Genomic DNA, 22470 nt, shown 5'->3' with positions numbered 1-22470 from the left:
TCATTTCAGCCTCAAGGACTCCCTTTAACAATTCTAATAAGGCAGGTCTAGCAGTGATGAACTCTTTCAGCTTTTGTTTATCTGGGAAGGTCCTTCTTTCTCCTTCCTTTCTGAAGGACAGTTCTGCTGGATATCGTAATCTTGGTTGGCAGTGTTTTCCTGTCAGCACTTTAAATGTATCTTCCCACTTCCTTCTGGCCTGTAAGGTTTCTGCTGAGAAATCCACTGATAATCTTATGAGAGCTTTATGGTATGTGGCAAGTTGCTTTTTTTCTTGTTGCTTTCAATATTCTTTTTCTTTGTCTTGACTTTTGACAGTTTGATTCTAATGTGTCTCAGTTTGGGCCATTTTGGGTTCATCCTAGTTGGAGTCTCTTGAGCTTTTTGAATTTGGATGTCCATTTCCTTCCACAGATTTGGGAAGTTTTTGGCCATTTCTTCAGATAAGCTTTCTGCCCCCTATCTCTCTTCTCCTTTTGGGACTCCTGTAGTGTGTATATTGGTCCATTTGTTGATGTCCCCTAAGTCCCTTAGGCTTTCTTCACTTTCTTTATTCTTCTTTTTTGCTCCTCTGACTCAGTGATTTCAAATCACCTTTGAGTTTAGTGATTCTTTCTTTTGCTTGATCAAGTCAGCTATTGAACCCCCCCATAGTGAAATTTTCAATTCAGTTATTATCTTCTTTAGCTACAAAATTTCTATTTGATCCTTTTTTATAATTTCTGTCTCTTTGCTGATATTTTAATTTTATTCATGAATTGTTTTCCCGGTTTAATTTAGTCGTCTGTGTTCTTTTGTAGTGCACTGAGCTTCTTTAAGATGATTATTATTATTTTTTAAAAGATTTTATTTATTTATTTGACAGAGATAGAGACAGCCAGTGAGAGAGGGAACACAAGCAGGGGGAGTGGGAGAGGAAGAAACAGGCTCATAGCAGAGGAGCCTGATGTGGGGCTCGATCCCATAACGCCGGGATCACGCCCTGAGCCGAAAGCAGACGCTTAACCGCTGTGCCACCCAGGCGCCCCTAAGATGATTATTTTGAATTCTTTGTCAGTAATTCTCCATTTCTTTAATTTTGGTTTCTGGAGATTTATTTTGTTCCCTTGATTAGATCACAGTTCCCTGTTTCTTCATGTGCCTGGCTATTATTATTATTAATGTGCCTGGCTGCTATTATTATTAAATTTTTCCTGTGATTTATGCATTTGGAAAAAACAGCCACCTCTCCCTATTTTTATGGACTGGCCTCACAGTGAAAGACCTTCTCCAGTTAGCCTGGCTAGAGCTTCTGGATCTGGAGGTCCCTCAAACTTTTTCCAGGGATGTGTCTTCTCTGGGCTTGTGCATGTAGTTTCTCAATTAGAGAGAGGTTTGCCATTTTCTTTCTTAGGATCTTGCAATTTCTTGCTTCCTCTCATGTCTCTTTGTGTTACTGCAGGTTTTCTGGTGCTACAGCAAGTCCTGGGCTTTATTTTGTGCCCCGTGGCTCCCAGGCATCCTAAGTATGCTGGTTCCTTGTTTGCACTCTAAGTCAGATGAGACAGAAACCAGTGCCTTGGGCAGTTCCTTAAAACCTGGAACATTGGACTTAGGTTCTACTCTTCTCTTTCCTTCCCAAGGGAGAAGGTGCTAGTTAGGCTATTCTTCTCAATCATGCTGAGCTGTGCTAGCTTTGAAATGGCTTTTCTCACCTGTTTTACTGGGGCTGTTCTTGACTTTGAGCTTGCCTGGGGTACTGTGACTTTTTAACTGGTTTCTGGAGTTCTCATAAAGACTCTTTGGATCATACATTGTTATGATCCAAAGTTGGTGACTCTGGGGGGGAACAAAGTCTGGGGCTTCTTTTGCCATCTTGCTGATGTCACTCCTCAAACCCCTTTTTAATGGAACCTCATCTAGGCACCCTCCCCACTGTCTTGTCAGCAGAGACTGCTGGACTGAAAGTGTCGTGAGGGTCATCTGGGCCTTACACCTGTGAAGGCCTTGCTGGATCATAATAAACTCTCTCCTGACCAGCAGGATATGTGATGGTTGAATATAAGTTCATTCTGCTTTATCTGACCAAGCGTGGCCTGCATGGTCTCCATGCTTCAGGTAAACATGTGCTCTTAGCCATTTCAGAGACATATGTGTTTTGAGAGGACATTGCACCCATGGAATTATCAAGAGTCCTAGGTACTAGCTCCATGACCCCAGTAGATGTGACACCTCTAGTTTCTCTTTTGTCATGCATCGTCAGACCCACATTTCCTTCTTGGGAGGCACAGGAGGTAGGTACCTGTAGACCCTAGGAATCCACATGGGAAGTGTCACCAGGAGGGTACAAGGAATCGGGGGTGGAACAGATTCCCCAGCTTATGCTAAGAGATCTGAGCTAGGAGGTGGCCCAGCCAGGGTAGAACTTAGCTTACAGCAATGAGAATGAAGCTGTCCCCCACCTCTCCCTCAATGTCCCTCTTTCTCTCCTTCCTATAAATTCCTTGCCCTTCCCTGTTATACACCTGCTTGCCAGCTGCCATTCAACTAAGAGTATTGTCAGGGAAGCTCAGATTGTCTTGTAGAAGGCCCTAGTAAATACCCATTGAATTGGTTTGAATTTTGTTCTTTCCATGGCCCTGTGCTACTCCTTAAGCCAGTGTGTTTCCTGCCAAAAAATCTAGATATGAGAACCCCCTGTTAGACTTGCCTTTTAATAGATTCTTCTATTAGAAGTTTCATTTGTTCGTTTGTTCATTCATTCATTCAGCATATGTTTTTGATTTTTCTTAAGCCCACCCAGCAGAGGGTCTTAGGAATTCCTGCCTCAGTCTCTGGCATGGTGACATCATTTTGGTGTGGCCACAAGAGAAGGAAGCTAGGATTGGCAGGATTTCTGGAGGCCCTAAAGGGTCTTCACGACTCTCATCCACAGAACTCTGCAAAACAGCCCTCTGGTAAGCCCTTTGAGTGACTGAGCCCCTCTGGATGGGGCTCTCAGCTGGAGCAAGGAGGCTACTGGGACAGCAGGTGGGTGATTAGGTAGAGGCTGTGGCTGACCAGATTGGAGGAGCCCAGGGTAAGCAAAAGCCATTAAGGCCAGCACGGGGCATCTGGGGAAATGACTGTGAGGATGTCTTCTAAGCCGAAGTCTGAGGTCACTGGGGCAGGTTCTGAATCAGATGCTTCCACATGCCCAGCCTCCTCATGTTGTTGGCTTGCATATGCACGGGGGAGGGGCAACGAGAGAGCTGTGATGATTTCCTTTTATAGAGACTCTAAGAGGAAGTACATTTCTCCATTACTTCCTGACACAATTTTTAGATTATCCACCTACTCAGATACATTTTTCCCTCAGTTCATTCAAGTTGAGAGAGGGAGAGAGAGGGAGGGGAGAGGAATTGAGAGGAAGGTTTTCAAAGAATTAATTAAAATAAAGTCTCTTCTAGGACAAGATGTGCCATCTCTGTGCTTCCTTTGGGGTAGGGGTTGGGGTGGGGGCAGGGTTAGTTATGTCCATCCAAGAGGAAAAGCTTCTTAGCCCTGGTCAGCAGTTTTAGACCTGCATGCTACATCTGGCATGTGGCCTGCCCACCATCTTTCCTTCTTCCTCCCTCCCCTCCTCCCTTCTTTCCTCCCACCATCCCTCTCTCCCTCCCTCTGTCTCTCTGTCCCTCTGTTCCCCTCCCCTTCTGTCTATGTCTCGCTCCCTTCTTGTCTCGCTCCCTCTTGCATCCCAGTGCAGTGGTAGAATGTATACTTTCAGATCTCAGTCTCAGGAGTCAGACAGACCTGTGTTGAACCTCAGCTTTGCCATCTATTATTATATGTGTGAACTCAGGCAAGTTATTTAGCCCAAACCTCATTTGTTAAACAGGGTAAAAAATAACACCAACCTCTTTGGGATGTTTTGAGGTTTGGATGAAACCATGTGAGTAAGATGCTCGGCACTGTGTGGGGCACATACTCAGTGCTGGGTAAACGATGGCTGGAGCTCCTCCACCCTTGTGCTTACCGATACTTGATTCCTTTGATAGCCCTGTTCTGGGCCCTCAAGGATGTGTTGGTGAAAAAGGCAGACAATGTTTTCTGCCCTAAGGAGGTCTGTCTGGTGGGGAGGTGGCCACTCAGGATCCCCCTCCCTGGCTGTAATTCCACTGTGGGCTGAATCTGTGGGCCCTTCCTTCTCAAACTGCTTTCAGACAGAACCGTACTAGCTGGTTTGGTTTCCTGGGCCTTTAGGGAGTTAGGTCCACATGAGCTGTGCATTTGTGATTGCACCAAATTGTAGTTAATTTAGTCAGTGAACAAATATTTACTGAGTGCCTACCATGTGCCAGGCACTGTTCCAGGCATTTGGGATGGACCAACAAATAAAACAGAGACCTTGCTTTCGTGAAATGAGTGTTCAAACAGGAAGAAACAGCCAATAAACAATAAACACACATAAATAAACTACATAGGGTGCTATAGAGTGATACATGCTGTGGGAGAAAGGACACTGAGTAGGTAAGGGAGATTGGAGGTGTTAGGGATGGAGGTGGGGGAGGGTTGTGATTTTATTAAGGGCTGTGAGGGCAGACCTCATTGAGAAGGGGACATTGAGCAAAGACTTTAAAGAGGAGAAGTTTGCCTTATCTGAGGAGAAAGGACTTTATGAGAAGAGGGGAAAGCAAGCGCAAAGGCCCTGAGGTGAGAGCATGGCCCCTTGTGGGAGGAGCAGGCAGAAGGCAAGAGTGGCCGGGGAGGGAGGAGCAAGAGAGGGAAGCTCTGCGAGAGCGGAGACTGTGTCTGTCCTGTGCCTGGCGGGTGGTAGATATACAGTGAGTATTGGTTGAATGAGTGAATCCTTGCTGGCATCTCGGTCTGACCTGAACTGGACCAGGCCAGGGCTGACCTCATGACTAATTTGCCTGAACAGAGTGGCTGATTTAAGCTTTCCTTTTTGATAGGAACAATTTTCAGATCACCAACAGAGCTCATATAAAATTCAAATGTACCATTGGGGGCATCAAAACACAAAGCTCTTTCCTTAGCATGTAAAAGAGCAGCACATCTGCTGAAAAGTGGGAAAAACAAAATGAAATTGCAGATGACCTTTGAATGCCTAATTTAAAGAAAAGTCTGTACTGAGCTTTCCCCATAGCTGCTGTGAAATCTCTGTGAGTGGGGTATTTGGATTTCCAGCAGATGTCCATTATAAAGGTGCTGGAGGAATAAGGGGGTAGGCCATCTATGGAGAAAGGAGAGGCTGCCCCCAACTGCTGGTGACCATATGTTATGTTCTCCCTTTGGCCCTTAGGATGTCTGATTTTGTGTCTCATCTGGATCTCAAGTCTCCCCACCCCTCATCTGTAGAGAGCTAGTCTCCCACCTGTCCTCCTCCTCCTCCTCTGCTGCTGGGGACTGAGTGCCAGGAACATCTCAGGGATATACTCCTAAGGGACCGCCTCCATCCCTCACCCCAGCCCTTCTAAGGCAAACCGTCTCTAGTGTGGCCTCTGGTTCTGTCTGGCCTAGGGCTGATGGACATTGTCTTAGGCACTCAGGACCCTGAATGGAGCTCCAGCGCTCTCTGCCCTCACCTCTGCTCCATTAATGCCTTTCCCCAGCTCTGCCTGTCTCTCCCTCTGCTTCTTCATCTTACTAACTCCCTTTTCCCTTCTCATCTGGTACAGAAATCCTGGGAGAAATTGAACATGTATCCCCAGCAGCCTAGGGTCAGGAGAAACAACCACCCCTGAGGACTTTAGTGGTTCAGGACCATGGATAGGGCTCTTTGACTCCAGCAGCACCAACCATTGACTTGGGTCAGCCAACTCAGGGCATCTATCTAAAGGTGGCCTTGAGAGGCTCATTTCAAGATGAAGGGGCAGGGGCCTATGTGACTAAGGGACCTGACCATATTCCTTGCTAGTAAGTGGCAAAACAGCGTTAAGAACCCAGGCTCTCTGATTCTTTCCACTGCACCAAGTTAAGTACCCCCCATTTTTTTTTTAATTAATTTTCAAATATGAGTCACAGAAGGGCAGAGGACTTAAAGTTGCCTATGTTCCTTCGGGATGAAGCCAGTTCCTCTATGGGTATATGTAAAACAGCAGCCATGAGCCTTTAATGAATAGAGAAACAAATGTAAAGAAAGGGTAGAGATGACAACTGAATATATTAATCTATTTACTCAATAAATATTAACTGCGTGTTTATGAAATGCCAAACTCCATGTGGGGATTTAATAGTGAATCAGATGTGGTACTTGCCATCATGAGGCACTCAGGCAGGTGGGAGAGACAGAGACATAAGCTTGGCTTCACATACTTTTGACAATTCACTTATTTCCCAGGTTACTTTTTTTCCTCTTTGGGGAAGTCCAGTGTACACAGAATTCCTCATGTGGTCTCCCTTCGGATGCCTCACTGTAGTGGGCTGAGCCTTAATAAGGCAGGCAGTGGAGCAGAAACGTAGGAGTTTGAGCTGAGATGATTGATTCTTGAGTGAAAGCCCTTCCAAGGCAAGGTTCTTTGCCTGTGAGTATGCTCTAGAAAGAGGTGTGGCTGATCACTTTGGCTAAAATAAGCATCTAGCCACACTCCTAACCCCCTAGTCTATCTATCCATCCATGGGAAAGTGGTTAAGAAGGCAGAATTTTGTACCAGATTGCCTGGGGTTGAATCCTGTTTCTACCATTTATCAATTGTCTGACCTTGGGCAGGTTACTTAAACTTCCTGGGCCTCAGTTTTGTTGTCTATAAAATGGGAATTGTAAGAATACCTATCCAATATAGTTGCAGGGATGGAGTGAGTTTATTTGCAGTAAAGTGATAAAAAAGCTCTTGGCACAGGAGAAATGTTTAATAATCCGTTATTATTAGGCTGAGCTCCATGAGGCCAGGGGTAGTGCCTGGGATACCATGAGTGCTCAATACTATTTTTTTAAGGTTTATTTATTTATTTTAGAGAGAGAGAGTGCGTGAACGGGGGAGAGGGGCAGGGGGAGGGGGGGGAGAGTTTCAAGCAGACTCCCCACTGTGCCTGGAGCCTGATGTGGGGTTCAGTCTTACAACCGTGAGATCACGACCTGAGCTGAAATCAAGAGTCAGACACTCAACCAGCTGAGCCTCCCTGATGCCCCTCAGGACTATTTTTTAAATGAGTCAATGAATGAATCGAGCATTTGCTAAGACCTGAATTATTGTGTGTCAGCCCCTGTACTCAGCCACCGTCCCTTGTCTTGTGTCTTCTCAGCTGAGGAGAACTCAATGCTAGCTCTCTGTACTTGCTCCGAAAGACCTGGCCCAGGACTAGGACCGACCTGGCAGTGGTGCCTGTCCCCAGAGACCACCGGCCCCTCCTCTCGGTGCTGATCCAGGGATGTAGCACGACCTGATGAGTGAGAGGCTCTGTCATCAGCAATGCAGAGATCCCTTTGCTGGTCCAGGATTCCCCGTCAACATAATAAACCACCCCTGGCTGGTGTTGGCTCAAAATGATGACAAATGAGCTGCCTGTGTATCGCCAGGCAGGGAAAATCATATTTGGAACACAGTGGTGGCTTCTGTGTTAAGCATGTCCTGGGGAATCGGAGAGCCTGCAGGTGGAGTTAGAAAGCTGAGCAGCATGGGATTACTCCCCCAGCACAACTGGATGTGGTACAGGGACAGGCTTGCCGCCTCACCCTGTCTGCTGTACATTGTTTATACCCTTGCTGGATGTATCCCCAGCTGGAGAGGAGGGAGACCCTGTTTTGTTTTCATGTTCCTGTGGCATAGCTACTGCGCTAAGCTCTTTTCAGTAAATCTCAGGCTCTGCCCCCAGTGCTGGGTGCAGAGTGGAAACAGGACTGTAGCTTGGGAAGTGTGTCCCCTGATGGTGTGTGGAATCCTTGCAGCCTGGCAGAGAGAGGTGCCTGAGCGTTGCTCTCCCGCAGACCTGGGTTTGACTCCCTGCTTTTCCGCGGCTACCCATTTGACCTTGAGCGTGTTCTTAAACCTTGATGAGCTTCAGTTTCTTCGCATGTAAAGTGGCAGGGGTGGGACGTAATAGCCATTTCAAAGGGTCATTGCAAATGGTAGGGAGATAATGTTAGTGAAGCCTGCGAATAAATGGTGGTTTCCTTCTCAGACCTGCGCAAAAGCACCAGTCTTTCTGGGTTTGTTTGTACGTGCTCTCTGCTGTGCCCCTGGGATCCAACAACGAGGTGTCCCTGGACCACTTGTTAAGTGGAGAGTTAGTAAGACGGGCCATGCATGTCTCTCTCTATATTCCACTTGGGGACACGGAACACACACAAAATCCATCCCTCCCACTTCCCTACCTCCATACATAAACAGGCTGAAACTAAGGAACCTTCCCCAAATTTGTTGAACGAGAGATTGAATTTGGTTGGATCTCTGGGGTTCTCGATAGAATCTAAGGGCTTCCTAAGTTGGATAGGGGAAAATGACATCTTTATTTTCACCGATTTCCTGTTGAAACTTGGCATGTCGGGGCGCCTGGGTGGCACAGCGGTTGGGCATCTGCCTTCGGCTCAGGGCGTGATCCCGGTGTTATGGGATCGAGCCCCACATCGGGCTCCTCCGAAATGAGCCTGCTTCTTCCTCTCCCACTCCCCCTGCTTGTGTTCCCTCTCTCGCTGGCTGTCTCTATCTCTGTCGAATAAATAAATAAAATATTAAAAAAAAAAAAGAAACTTGGCATGTCTACCAATGATGAATATAGGCAACAAGGTACAGCAGTATTAGCAGTATTTGTGAATGGGTCACTGATAAGATCGCACGTATTTTCATCACCTGAAGATACGGTTGTTGTAGGCCATCCAGAAATAGCATTTATGGTTGGGACTGTGGTATTTATCAGGCCCACTGCTAGATCTTATTAATAATGCATTCATAGAGGAGTGCCTGTATTACCAGGTGACACATTTTCAAAATGTTTTGAAAACTGTATTTCAGTATAATTGGTTTCCTTTGTAATTCTATATATTTTGTTTTATTGAAAACGTTTATTTCATTAAAAACATTTATTTTATTCAAACATCTCATTTGTGAAGGCTTCACGAGGCTGCCAGAGGGGGTCATGGCCCAGCAAAGGTGAAGAACCGCTGGTGGAAGGGGTTTGGGAACCCTTCGACAGGCACGACAAAGGTGGGGGGTTAGCATCCTATGGGTGTTAGTCTAGAGAGTATTTCTAGCTTTCGTTAGGAGCTCCAAAATGGCAAAGAATTAGAGCAGTGGCTCTCTACTAGGGGTGATTTTTCCCACCTAGGGGATGTTTGGCAATGTGTGGAGGTATTTTGGGTTGTTTCAAGTGGGAGGTGCTCCTTGGCATTCAGCGGGTGAGGCCAGGGATCCCGCTAAACATGCTACATGCTACATGCTACCTGCTACCTGCAGAGGACAGCCTCCACAACAAAGGATTATTCTGCCCTAAATACCAACAGTGCCGCAGCTGAGAAACCCGGACTAGACTATCACAGCATTAGTGCGAATTTCTCTGATTGTCAAGACCTCTAGGAAAAAAAGAAAAAAAAAGCAATGCACAACTTCATTAGAAACACCTATGCTGACTCTCCCGTCCAGCCCTAATGCACATCTGTAATGTATACCAGGTGCCGGGCCCTCGGATTCCGGAGAGAGACATGGCCCTGGAGGAGCTCTGGGTCTGCTGTTCAGTAGGGTGTGCAAAGTGCAGCCGTTATGCACATCTCTACTGGGCACCTGCTGTCCAGGCAATGTGGGGGCTGGGGCTCGGTGTGAATGTGACAGAACACGGAGTCCACACCGCGCAGGGGAATGTGTGCCACGTGTGATGGTGGAGAGGCAGGGTGTGTGTTTGGATGCGTGTTGGGGTGAGGATGATTCACCTTAGCGGTCCCTGAGGTCTCCCCGGGGTGGGGGTGGTGGTGGTGGTGAGCTTTGACCTGTGACCTGAAAGATGAATAGGAGGTGTCCAGCACAGAGGATGGGGAAAGGATGCTTCAATCAGAGGCAGGGGGAACGAGTTTGAGACTCAGAGTGAGCCAAGGAACAAGGAGCATCAGAGGAAGGAAACGGAGTCTGGCTTGGACTAGAGTGTCATTTAAGGGAAAGAGTTGCAAGAGATGAAGTCTGGGAGAGGAGCAAGGGCTGGCTCATGCAGGGAGGGGGTGTCTTGCACACCATATTGAGGATGAAGGTCTTTATTCAGGGGAGCCATTGAAGGAGTTTAAGCAACAGTAGCAGGCCATTGTTGTTTTGTTGAAAGGCACAGACTGGGAGAGAAGAGAGGAGATCTGGAATTTGGTGGATGGCTGTTGGAGCGGCGGAGGAAAAAAGGAAAGGACAAACAGGAGGAGGGAGGGAAGAGAGGAAAGGACAGACGGAGGGAGGGAGAGGCGGAGGGAAGGAAGAGCAAGGAGGGAGAGGCGGAGGAAAAGAGGAAAGGACAGATGGAAGGAGGGAGGGAGAGAGGGAGGGAGAAACTGCCCAGGAAACCAGGGAAGACTCCTCAGAGGAGGTGCTAGTGAAGTGAATCTGGAACGGGGAGTAAAGTTAGCTAGGGATAGAGGGCAGGGGAAGGGCACTCCAGGCCAAGCATTGTGAGGGCCTGAAAGGGCCTGGGGTGTTTGTGGATGATGAACTGTTCGGCGTGAGCAAAGCTTGGTGTGCAGGGGAGGGGGCGAGCACGGGGCTCAGTGCCAACATCTCCATAAGCGTGGTCTCTGACCCTCTCCTGAAGGGCGATTGCCGAGGGCCAGAGACACTGCGTGGCCCCTGCTCCCCCCATCTGCCCAGACAAGGGGCCCCTGCCAGAAGGCATGTCTACAGCTGGGCCAGAGTCCCACTGTAGACTCGAGGTGTGCAGATGGCTCTCTGCGTGGCTGGTGAGACACCTTCAGTGGACATGATGGTCGGCCTCACATCTGCAGCCTTCCCCTGTGTTTCCTCTTAGGGCGGCTTCATTAATTACATGGCTTCGACGAATCCATATCTCAGCCCAGAGCACACTCCCAAATTCCAGTCTACAGCCCTAATTGCCTTCTGGCCATCTCCGTCTGGATGTCCCACTGGCTTCTCCAACTAAATTTGTCCAAAATTGACCTTATCAGTCAACAAATATTTGCAGAATTGAATTGAATTTTCCTGCCAAACTTCTCAAAAGAGTTATCTCCTCAAAATTATCATTATTTGTAGACAACATGATTGTGTACCTAAAACACCCAAGGGACTCAACTGAGAAATCTTTAGAATTAATAAGAGTTCAGAAACCCAGTTGGATGCGAGATGAATATATAAAAATCAATAGGTTTTCTGTATGTCTGTAAAAACCAGCTAGAAAAATAAAATAATGGGAAAAATGGTATTCACTAGAGCAAGAAGAAGTGCATAAAATGTCTGGGAACAACCTTAACAAGATGTGACTGGGACCTTATGTAAAGAAAAGTACACATCTTTATGGATAGATGAGCTGGTATTTATTGATCATGTATCGTGTGTTAGGTACTTTCTGAGCATTTAGCAATTTAGCAGGTATTATCACATTAATCTACACAGCCATCGTTGAAGTGGGTGTTAATTTTAAAGATATCAAAACTAAGGTTTAAAGGGTTTACATAAAGTGCCCACCAAGTATTAAGTAGCGAAATGGAAATTTGCACGCAAGGTTTTTGCTTCCCAAACCCATGCTTTTAACCTTTTCCTAGGCCACCTCCCCAATAAACCCTAAATACACAGACAAATGAAGTTGGAAGGTGTCCTCTGAATGTTATGAAAAGATTCATTCATTTCACGCATCCGCTCATCCCCACAGTAGGTACTGAGTGTCTACGATGGGCAGGGACTGAACTAGGTGGTGGACTGAACTAAGTGGTAGAGATAAAAATAGGCATAGGCTCTCAAGGAGTCTACTGACGGAGAAGCCACCCTTGGTGAAGGCAAGGATATTCACAGTGGATGACTAGCGAGTAGAGGGGACATGCATGCCATTGTCCTGAGGGTTCCAAGATGGCAGTTTGGAGGAGGGAAGGAGTCTCAAAGCACCTGTAGTCAGCTGGGCGAAGGAACTGGAGAGCGAGCATCGCAAGCACAGAGAGTTGGGTGGGCAATTAATATTCATGAATTCATTCATTCAACCAGCAGCTCTTCCAGGAGCATCTGCTATGTGCCAGTATAGGTCTGGGAGCTGGAGATAGAGCAGAGAACAAAATAGCACTTCTGCTTTCATAGAGATGCCATTCTAATGGGAGGGGCAGAAAATAAGGAGGAGAATCAACGGCAGTGGTTGCTAAATGCTACGGAGAAAAATAAAGCAGGAAGCTAAGCACCTGGTTTGAAAGCAGGGAGGCCTGGATTTTATGTAGGGTGGGCTCCAAGGAGGTGATATTTGACTCCAGAGCTCAAGGAAGTGAGAGAATGGGTCACATGGGCTCTTGAAGGATGAGATTTCTGGACTGAAGCGTCCCAAAGTAAGTGTGTGATGGGCTTAAGGAATGGCCTGGAGGCTGCGTGGCTGACCGTAGGGAGGAGGGGACAAGAGACAGGAGAGGTCAAGAGGCAGCCAGGCATCCATTCAAGGTAGGTCTTTGAAGGGCCAGGACTTTAGCCTTTATGTTGAGGGAGATGATGAGAAGCCAGCCAATCTTCAGTAGAGCGGTCTTTCTAAAAATATGACCGAGAAAAAGGCAGGTCAATGTCGCTGCTTGCAAAACAGTGAACATTTTAACCTACACGAAAAATCTAAACAACGCAAAAATCACACAGCCGGGTAGACAACAATATTTGCAACAAATACGACGAAAAAGTAAAACCTAGATTCTATGAAGAGTTAGTACAAGTTGGTAAGAAAATCACAGAAACTTACGGAAGATTTAAGTACATAAAATTTGGGAGCCTCTGTATGTCAAACATCACTAAATTAAAAGGCCAAAACAGCGACAAACGTGTATGTGGTAACTGTGATGCCTAGAGGACATAAGTATGTAAATCAACAAGAAAAAATAAACACCGCAGTGGAAAATTAGCGCAAGATTTCATCAGATAGTTCCCAAAGGGAGGATTTAAAATTATTAAGGAAAGTCGAAAAAAAATGTTGAATCGAAGTTATAAAGAGAAGCTGAATAAAACACGATAGCTTTTTTTTTGGGGGGGGTACCTGTCAAGTAGGGGTAAAACTTTTTAATAAGAGAACACACAGTGTGAGTGAAGATGGCTTGAGATAGGCATTTGTAGGCATGGCTGTTGAAAATGGAATTGGAGTAGGTTTTCTAGAAAGTAGTTGGGAGATCCAGAGCAGAGCACCACAAACGTTCATACTTTGACCCAGGACCCTGCACTTTGGGAAGTCTCTCATTGGGAAATCATCCAAAAACAAATGCGTGCACAACACCCCAAAGCTTTAATTCTCCAGGATTGTTCTTGAGGCTGAAATGGGTCTTGGCTGTGTCTGATAGCTGCATTGACTGGAGAGAAGTATGGGTGAGTGGAGGCAGCCCATCCTGGGGACAGAGAAAGAAATGCAAGTTGCCCTCGGATCAAAGTGCATAGGAGCATTCCTGTCTATAGGGCAGTACACTGGTCATGAGAAGTGAAGAACAAAGAATCCGAAAATACTCATTTAAAAAGATACACGCACCCCTGTGTTCATTGCAGCATTACTTACAATAACCGAGATATGGAAGCAGCCCAAGTGTCCATGGACAGATGAATGGATAAAGAAGATATGGTGTATATAAACATGGACTATTACTCAGCCATGGAAAAGGATTGTCTCTTGCCATTTGCAGCAAGCTGGATGGAGCTTGAATGTATTATGCTAAGAGAAATGGCCACTCAGAGAAAGACAAATGCCATGTGATTTCATGCGTATGTGGAATTTAAGAAATAACACAAATGTGCTGTATGATGACTAACATAATAAAAAAACCATTATAATAAAAAAATAAACAGGTAATTATTACCTAAAAAAAAAAAAAAGAACACAAACAAAAAGGAGTCAAACAAAAAGAGACAGATTCTTAAATGCAGAGAACAAACTGATGGGGTGGGGGAAATAGGTGAAGGGGATTAAGAGGACTCTTACAGTGACGAGCCCAGAGTAACGTATAGAATTGTTGAAATCACTAGAGCGTGCACCTGAAACTAACAGAACGCTGTACGTTAACTCTACTGGAATTAAAAAATAATCGCAATTACAAAAAGGATGAAGAACAGGTAGCTCTTTTCTTGGAAGAAATCCAGCATTTTACAGGCATGAAAGGACATTTAGCCCTTTTGGCACGGACTCCCTCTCTATTAGCGTTTCAGTCTGGAGCGGCTGCTCTCTGGGTTATAACTTTCTCAACTCACTAACAAACATTTGATTTCAGGGAGACTTCCCAATGAGTCAGGCTTCTAGCACTATCTATCTCTAACAGTGCCTGCCACCGAGGTCAGCCAGCGTCATATAGATAATACCACCACCCCCAACCTCGAAACCGAAGCTGGATGCGGTTGTGGCGTAAGTGAACATTCGTTCTGGGCCTCTCTGGCCGTGGACGGGCATTTTTTCCGCTGCACTGACCAGCATTCCTTTTGTCACTAGACCTTACAAAATGTCCAGGTCTTATTTAAAACAGAAAAAAAAAAAAATCCAGAAACAATTGAAATGTCTGACAGTGGGAGAACGGTTGAGTAAATTCTAGTTTAACCAGAGACCAGAATGTTGTGTATCCATTTAAAAGGCTGTTTATTGAGCCGATTCAATATCTTGGGGGAGCAGCTTGTATTATAATGTTTACCGAATTGTTGCAAAAGAAAACCGAGAAATGACCTGAACGGCCATCAACCGGGGAGTGGTTGAATAAATTGAGATACATCCTTGCCGTGGAATATTACACCTTTACATAAAAAAATAAGTTAGATATGTATCTGCTGACCTGGAAGGTGTCCCTGACGTCTTGTTAAGTGAGAAAGCACATTGCAGAGAAGCGAGCTAATGTAGGATCTCATTTTTAAACAAAATAATAAAAATTCTCCCAGAATGTGTCTATTTGTTTGCGTGAGAGTGGAGAAGGTTGGAGAGGGACACATAGCTGCCTGGTCACTTTGGATTGGGTGGAAAGGAGAGAGCTAGGAGATCGGTTTTTCTTTTTACGTCTTTGTGTTGCATATATGCATATCTATGTATGTCGCAAATGCACCTTGCCTCTTGTAATTTAAGACAAGAATAATTTACTGAAGAAAGAGCACCCATTATATATACAGAATTTGTGAAACGTGTCTGGAAAAATCTAGAAAAAAATGAAAATATTAATAGCAGTTGCCTCTGCAGGGATGGTGCGGTTATAATGTTTCCTTTTTGTTCATCCGTGCCTGTATTTTCCAAATCCAATGAGCAAAATGTATAAATTATTATTTAAGATATAAGGGCTTCCGCCTTGTCACCAGTCCATCTTGCCTTTCCTTACTACGATCTGGCCTCTGTCCACCTGCCTTCGCTGAAATTCGTGTATCCATTCAACACTTACTGAATTGTCGGCATTGGGGATGCAGCAGGGACCAGGACGAATCTCGCACTCTCAGCGTTCTACTTCCAGAGGGACCACTGAGACACCAAACCGAGTGACCTTGCCCCAGACCCTCATCTTAGCCTGTTTGTGGTGCTCAATACATTAAGTCAAGTTCTCCTGCGTGGAAATGCCCTCTGGTTCTCCTCCCACCGTTCTGCCTGCCTCCCTGCCCCCTACTCCATCACCTTTCTTGTCCCCGTACGTGGAAAGTGTTCCCAGGGGCTCTGTTGTGAGCCCCTTCACTGCTTTCTCTGTAGCAGGAGTACCGTTTATATCCAGATTCTGAATTAGAAATGGCAGATCTGCGCCGCTCTGAGCCCAGGCAGCAGCCCGGGATGCTGGGGATGGTGGTAAATGTTGGTATCGGTGGTGGTCTGGGACACGGATGGTGGTGGCCTTTACGGTGTGGCCCCTGTGGGCTCTGACCTCAAGATGCACTCTGTGCATCACTCGGTGCCCACATTGGTGTGTTTGCTTATCTCTGGTCTAGGATCTGGGCCCCGTGGCCCCTCACCAGGTCTAACCTAGAGGAATGAATGAACGAACAAATGAATGAATAAATGACATAATACAATGACATCACCGGGCAGATTTTAGAAACATGAGTAGATCTGGTGCCTGTGCCAATGAGGGGAAGTTTAGGGAAGTGAATTAGGGGGCTCCTTTGAAGCTTTATTTCATTATTATTGTGGCTGAATATTTTTCTGGTTTCTGGGCCACTTATGTCTTCTTTTGTAAACTGATTTGTTCAAGACCCTGTCTGATTTTTCAGTGATAGTGCTTGTTGTTTTCCTATTGATTTGCAACAGTTCTTTGTATATTACGGCAATGACTTTTGTCCTAACATTTTTCTATCCTTTTCTGTTTCTATTTTTGACATATATGTACTTTTTGCATAAAACTACCAGGTTTGTAGTATTTTCCAGTTTTTCTGTTCAGAAAAGTCAACCAGATAATTATTTGCCTATATTTTTTCTAATTATTTTTTTGGGGGCCTGATTTTGTTCTCTTTTCTGCATCTGGAATTTATTTTAGTAGATGGTGTGAGTTGGGGAGGTAGCGGTTCTTTTTCCAGTTAATTTGGTGACCGTGCAAAAATGTTTTTCTTTTCTCATTGGTTTTTTAATATTGTCTTGTACGTATTTCCATTCTTACGTGTGTTAAGACTGTTCCCGCAACACTGGTTCACGTTCTGCCTGTCCGCTCCTGGACCGCCACTCTGTTTTCATCAGCCTCATTTGGTGGTTCTGGTTAGTATCTTGCAGAGGAAGGGTACTGCATTCACTACCATTTCAAAAAATATGCATTGTCTATGACCATCTAGTTTTCCACTTAAACTTAGGTATCATTTTACCAAATTTAAAACAGGTCATTGGGCTTTTGATCAGAATTGCATTAAGCTTATAAATTAACTTTTCAAAAGGTTAATATTCTAAATTAACCTTTCAGTAGTTCGTCTTCCTGCTCAAGATGACGTTATGTCTCTTCAATTATTCAGGTTTTTAAAATCCCTCTCGAAAAGGCATTTTCATACAGTGCCTGCTCATTTCTTACTGAGCTTATTTCTATGTCTTGCATGCATGTTGTAGTTATCATAAAGAACTTTTTTCTTTATATTTTTATCAGTCACTGGCATATGGAAATGGTATTGATTTTGTAAACTTATTTTGCTTTTGGCTATGTTACAGAGTTTTTTTTTTAATCAGTACTAATAGCTTTATAATTGATTTCTTTGGGTTTTGGGTATATTAAAATACCATTTGCAAACCATGTTTTTTCTTGCTCCTTTTGTGTGTGTGTGCGTGTGTGTGCGTGTGTGTTGCATGAGTTAGCTCTTCCAATAAGTCAGGAAACCTCACAAGTGATAGTCGCATTTCTGTCTCATTCCTAAGCTCAATCACGTGTTTCGCCGTAAGTATGATGTCGGTTATTGTTCTAAAATGGATGCTGTGTCATGGTAAGGAAATCTTTGTCTTAGTTCCAAATGCTAATTTTAATCAGGGTTACACGTCCGATTTTATCAAATGCCCCTTTAGCATTTATTCAGAAGACTTTAAGTTTTGTCTCCTTTAATGGGATACTTTGTGTTAAGAGAGTTCTCAATAGTGAAGTCATTTCAGAGACTAACTGTCCTTTGTCAGTTAATCCCTAAGTGGGCTTTAAAAAAAAATTAGTGTTGAGTCCATTTATCAGCATCAGAGTGAAGGAGGGAGGGGGGTCTGAAGTGGCCGTTCACGTGTGAACCCCTTCTGTGAGTAACGGTGTGGTTGGGGCTCCATTCCTCAATTTCTCTTGCCTTAGTTTTTCATCTGTAAAATGGATATTAATAGTATCCATCTGTGAGGGCTGTTTGTGAGGCTTAAACAACGCAGTCTATACGAAGTTCTTAGAAGAGTGTCTAACCAAACACTCACTAAATAGAAGCCACATATTAAATTATTAAAAATTTACCATGTGCCTGATACTGAGTTTGGGGTGTGGATTCAGAGACGGGAAAACTCACATATGGTCTGTCTTCTCATGGAGCTTGCAGCTTGGCAAGGAGACAGATACTTATGAACTAATCACGTGGAAGGATGGAAATTTGCTTCTATGATAAGTGCTATCAAGGAGAGCTTATGGTGTCATGAGAACATGTAATAGAGGGGTTGAGCTAGTCAAGGAGAGACACTGGACTGAGATCTGAAAGATAAATATGCCCAGAAAGTAGGGCAGAGTATTCTAGGAAAAGAGAATGTGCAAAGGTCCTGTGGTTGTGCAGGAAGATAGCATGGCTGGTAGAAAAGAGGAGAGGGCAGTGTTTGACTAGAAGGCTAGTGGACACTGGGTCTAAGAGGTCACTAAGGGCCAGATGATTCAGAGACCCTCCCGGGCCTATAAGTGATTTTTTTCCTTATTGAACAGCCATGAAGAATCATGGAAGGTTTGGTGTAGGTTGAGGGGAGGCAAAATAACCTGATCAGATTTCCGTTTTAAAAAGACACCCCGGTAGGGGTGCCTGGGTTGCGCAGTCGTTAAGCGTCTGCCTTCGGCTCAGGGTGTGATCCCAGCATTCTGGGATTGAGCCCCACATCAGGCTCCTCCGCTGGGAGCCTGCTTCTTCCTCTCCCACTCCCCGTGCTTGTGTTCCCTCTCTCGCTGGCTGTCTCTCTACATCAAATTAATAAATAAAATCTTTAAAAAAAAGATAAAAAGACACCCCGGGCTGCAGTGTTGGCAAGGACCAGATTAAATGCGGTTGACCAGTTAGGAGGTTATTATGGCAGTCCAAGAGAGAGACTGGTGTGGGCGGGGAGGGCGGGAGTGGGGGTAGAGACAGGGTGGTACATTGCCTGTGGGGTTGTGATGGAGAGGAAGTGTCAGAGGAGAGGGAGGGAGGGGGACACCACAAGCCTGAGCATCCCAAAGGAGATGTCGGGGCTGGAGCTCAGAGGGAAGTCTAGCCTGCACTGTGACGTTGTGGGTTGTCAGTGGGCAAATGGGGAGGTCCTTTAGACCAGACAGAGAGGAGGAGAGGTCCCAACACCAAGCCTGGAAAGGGGCCAGAGGAAGAGCAGGGGGTGGACGGAAGGAGAGGGCAGTGGTGAGGGAGAGAGCCTGTGGTTCCCCAAGCAACAGCATCATTAGATCCAGTGAGAGGAACAGCCTCTGGCCCCAGCAGGATGCTGTCCCATCAGAAGGTCAGAGTTCACATTTCCGCTGGGCACCCAGGTGCTGTGCATGCACGGTGAAGTCTGAGCTGCTCTGGCCTGGCAGGAGTGTTTCCAGAAGAAGGGTGTGTCTGAGCAACAGTCTTAATGGCAGCAGAGACAGAGGTCTGTTAAAGTGAAGACCGAAAAATACCCACTGCCCATCATGACCTGAGCGCACCTGCCTGGGTGGATCAATAGACCGGAAGGCAGAAGTGACAGGGCTGGAGAGTGAGTGGGAAGGAAGGGAATGGAGACAGAAAGTATAGACAGATTGTGTTTTCTAGAAATTTGGCAGTGAAGGGGAAGAGAGAGACAAGGCTGGAGGGAGTGCAGTGGGAATTGTTTTCTCGGTGAAGGAGCCCGAGCGCACTTAGAATGGGAAGGCCCCGGCGGAGAGAAAAATGATCGGACTTGTGTAGCGTGCGCAAGAGAGAGACAGGGGTCAGGTTCTTGACGGGGAGCGGGGATGGGATTCCAAGGGCAGATGGGACCATTAGGTTTAGATCAGAGCAGAGGTTGGTTCCTCCTTTGGGGGAAGGAGGACAGCGTGGGGCAGGTTGGATGGGTTCTGGATGGGGGAGGGGGACACAGGACCAAGGCCAAGGGACTCCCCCTTGTGGCTTTGTTTTCTGCACCAGGCTAGAGCAGAGACAGTGAGCTTGGAGGAGGGGCCTGCAGAGTCAGGAGGGCATGGAAAATGGAGAAGGTTGCCAATCATCGTTCTGACATTTGATGTTCTAGAGGGGAAGCCTGTGTTCTGCCCCGTCTGGTGGCTTCTAGTTCCAACTCTCTTTCTTATCGCCCAGTTGTTCCGAGGCTCGAGCCCAGGGATGAACATTTTGTCATCTGCTCAGTGCACGGCACAAGCAAGTCCGAGCTTGGTCTGTCACCCACCTTCCCTCCCTCTGTGCCAAGCCTGGGGTGGCCTAGGAAGCCCGTGGAGATACGGGTTCACATCGCTCCCGTTTCTCTGGAAGCTTCTAGGAGTTCTCCTGGCCATACTCATCTGCTCCCTTTTTCTCTCCCAGGCCAAAACTGCACGTTCCAACTGCAAGGTCCCAATGGGACAGTTGAGAGCCCAGGGTTCCCGTATGGCTACCCCAATTACGCCAACTGCACGTGGACCATCACCGCAGAGGACCAGCACAGAATCCAGCTTGTATTCCAGTCCTTCGCCCTGGAAGAGGACTTTGACGTCCTGTCGGTGTTTGATGGCCCGCCCCAGCCAGAGAGCCTGCGCACCAGGTACTGTCTGCCCTCCTCCCCGTAGCCAACAGCGGGGGCCCCGAGCCAAGCCCGCTCGCCAAGAAAGCCCTCTGTGGGCTCTGTCCTCAAGTCCTCTGCTTTCTTTACGTTTCCAAATTCCTTTCTCCAGCTTAGAAGCAGCCGGTAGGCGGGACTGATGGGTAGTGTACTTGGGAAGAGGAGTTAGAAGACACAAAGAGTTTGAGAGAAATTCAAGTCTTCCTGTTAAAATGGATTTTGCGTGGATTTGTATGTGTGTGTGTATCTGTTGGTGTATATTCTTTGCACGTGTGGAAATCTATTTTCTCCCCTTGGACGCAGCAGATATGTGTTGAAGGCAAGTAGTGATCATGTCTCCATCCTGTACTTGGAAACCGTCAATACTTGTTGGAATTTGCCTTGCATTTGTATGGCCTTGACTGCGGGCATAGAATCAGGATTTGGGGACAGAGGCGCCTGGGTGGCGCAGTTGGTTAAGCGTCTGATTCTTGATTTCAGCTCAGGTCATGATCTTGGGGTTGGGAGATCGAGCCCTGCATTGGGCTCTGTGCTAAGTGTGGAGCCTGCTGGAGATTCTCCCTCTCCCTCTGCGCCTCCACCGCCCCCCACCCCCCAAGAAAGGAGTTTGGAGCAGAGTTCCCACTCTCTCAGACCCCATCCTGGTCATTGGAAGAGAAAACTCGGGAGAGGGCTTTCCTGCCCCCCTGAGCTGTCTCCCAAGGGAGAGAGAGAGCTCACGTCAAGGATGGAGACAGGCAGGGAGGCTGCGGCCTGTGCAGACAGGCTGACCTGTCTGGGACAGAAGTCAAGGCCCCAGAGTCCTAGCTCTCTGCTTTTGTTGACCTGGTGGCCTGCCGTGGTCCGTGGCCAGCCTCGTCTGGTTCTGCCAGCCAGGCTTTGGGCTCCCCAGGGAGCCAGAGGGTTAGTGGCTTACCAGCCAAGCCCTGGGGAGCTCAGGGTGCTAATGAGCAGAACAGTAATGAGCCGTTCCCTGGCGGGTGCTTTAACTCTCAAGGCTTTGTTTACGGTGCTCTGTGCCCTTAGCTTGCGGGCTCCTGGAGCAGGGTCACAAACAACACTTACAGGACAGCGCCAGCCCTCTTTTCTCCTGCTTCCTGCCCTCTTAGGGCAGTGCAGAGGTGAGGCTGCCAAGCCTGCAGCAAGGGTGGGGGCACCTGGGACCCCTCTGGCTAGTAGTTTGTCCCGGATAAGGCCGGGCTTATCCATCCTGCCTTGACAGTCGGCAGGTTTGGTGCACAAGGTCTCCAGTGACACTTGGGGGGGCACAGGGACTGCAGTCCTCTTCACTGCACAGCTATGTCATGGCACCCCTTATGTTCCAGACAGTGGCCTGGGTGCAGGGGATGCGGTAGCAAGCACAGCAGAGCCGCTGTCTTCTTGGGGCTACCTGCTAATGGGGGCGGTGGGCATGGATGTGAATATGTGAGTTGAGCGTTCAAGGACATCAGAGCTAGAGATAAAACAGGGGAGACTGGGACTGGAGAGTCTGGATGAGGTTAGAAGGGAGTGCGTCCTCACCACCGGGGCCTGAGCTCAGTGACACCATCTGTGGGGCCCTTGCATAGACTTTTGATGGATGTTGAATGAAGTTGAAAGATGGAAAGGCTAATGGGGTGCTTCGCTGGGGTGTGGACAGCTGGAGGCAGACTCCGGTTCTGCGTCCTGGAGCCGTTCCAGCTTTCCCTGCTCTGAGGTCCACACGGATGTCGTCAGACCTCTGCTTTCTGCCACTTGGGTTTGCTCACTGTGAGAGTGCAATGCAGAACACCCATGGGAGGTGGGGGGGCTGGTCTGGCCTGGAAGGGTGGGGAGGGGGTCTTGGGAGGGGAGGCCCTGGTTGTGTTCCCGGCCCCAGAGCAGCCCACTCTGGCCAACCAGCCATGTGTGAGGAGGAGGCCCCCCGGGTTTATGCCTTCACTCGGTGGTCCCCTGCTTGGGGTCTCCCTTCTGTGATCTTCCCCACCTGCTCATTTCCGTTCACTTCACCACCGAGGGCCTGCAGGCTTAGCAGAG

The 22470-nt window shown here is 47.0% G+C and overlaps 1 protein-coding gene across 1 annotated transcript in view; it reads left to right on the top strand.

The window, feature by feature from the left end:
* CSMD2 (CUB and Sushi multiple domains 2) overlaps window positions 1-22470 on the top strand; it is a 567391-nt gene that overhangs the window by 40021 nt on the left and 504900 nt on the right. The window contains exon 2 of the mRNA XM_040619227.1: window positions 20220-20436. Coding sequence (XP_040475161.1) covers window positions 20220-20436 — 217 coding nt within the window. The remainder of the gene's footprint in view (window positions 1-20219; window positions 20437-22470) is intronic.

The sequence above is a fragment of the Ursus maritimus genome, unplaced genomic scaffold (genome assembly GCF_017311325.1).
Source record: "Ursus maritimus isolate PB19 unplaced genomic scaffold, ASM1731132v1 scaffold_32, whole genome shotgun sequence".
NCBI classification, from domain to species: domain Eukaryota; kingdom Metazoa; phylum Chordata; class Mammalia; order Carnivora; family Ursidae; genus Ursus; species Ursus maritimus.
This window is presented reverse-complemented; position numbering and strand designations above follow the sequence as displayed.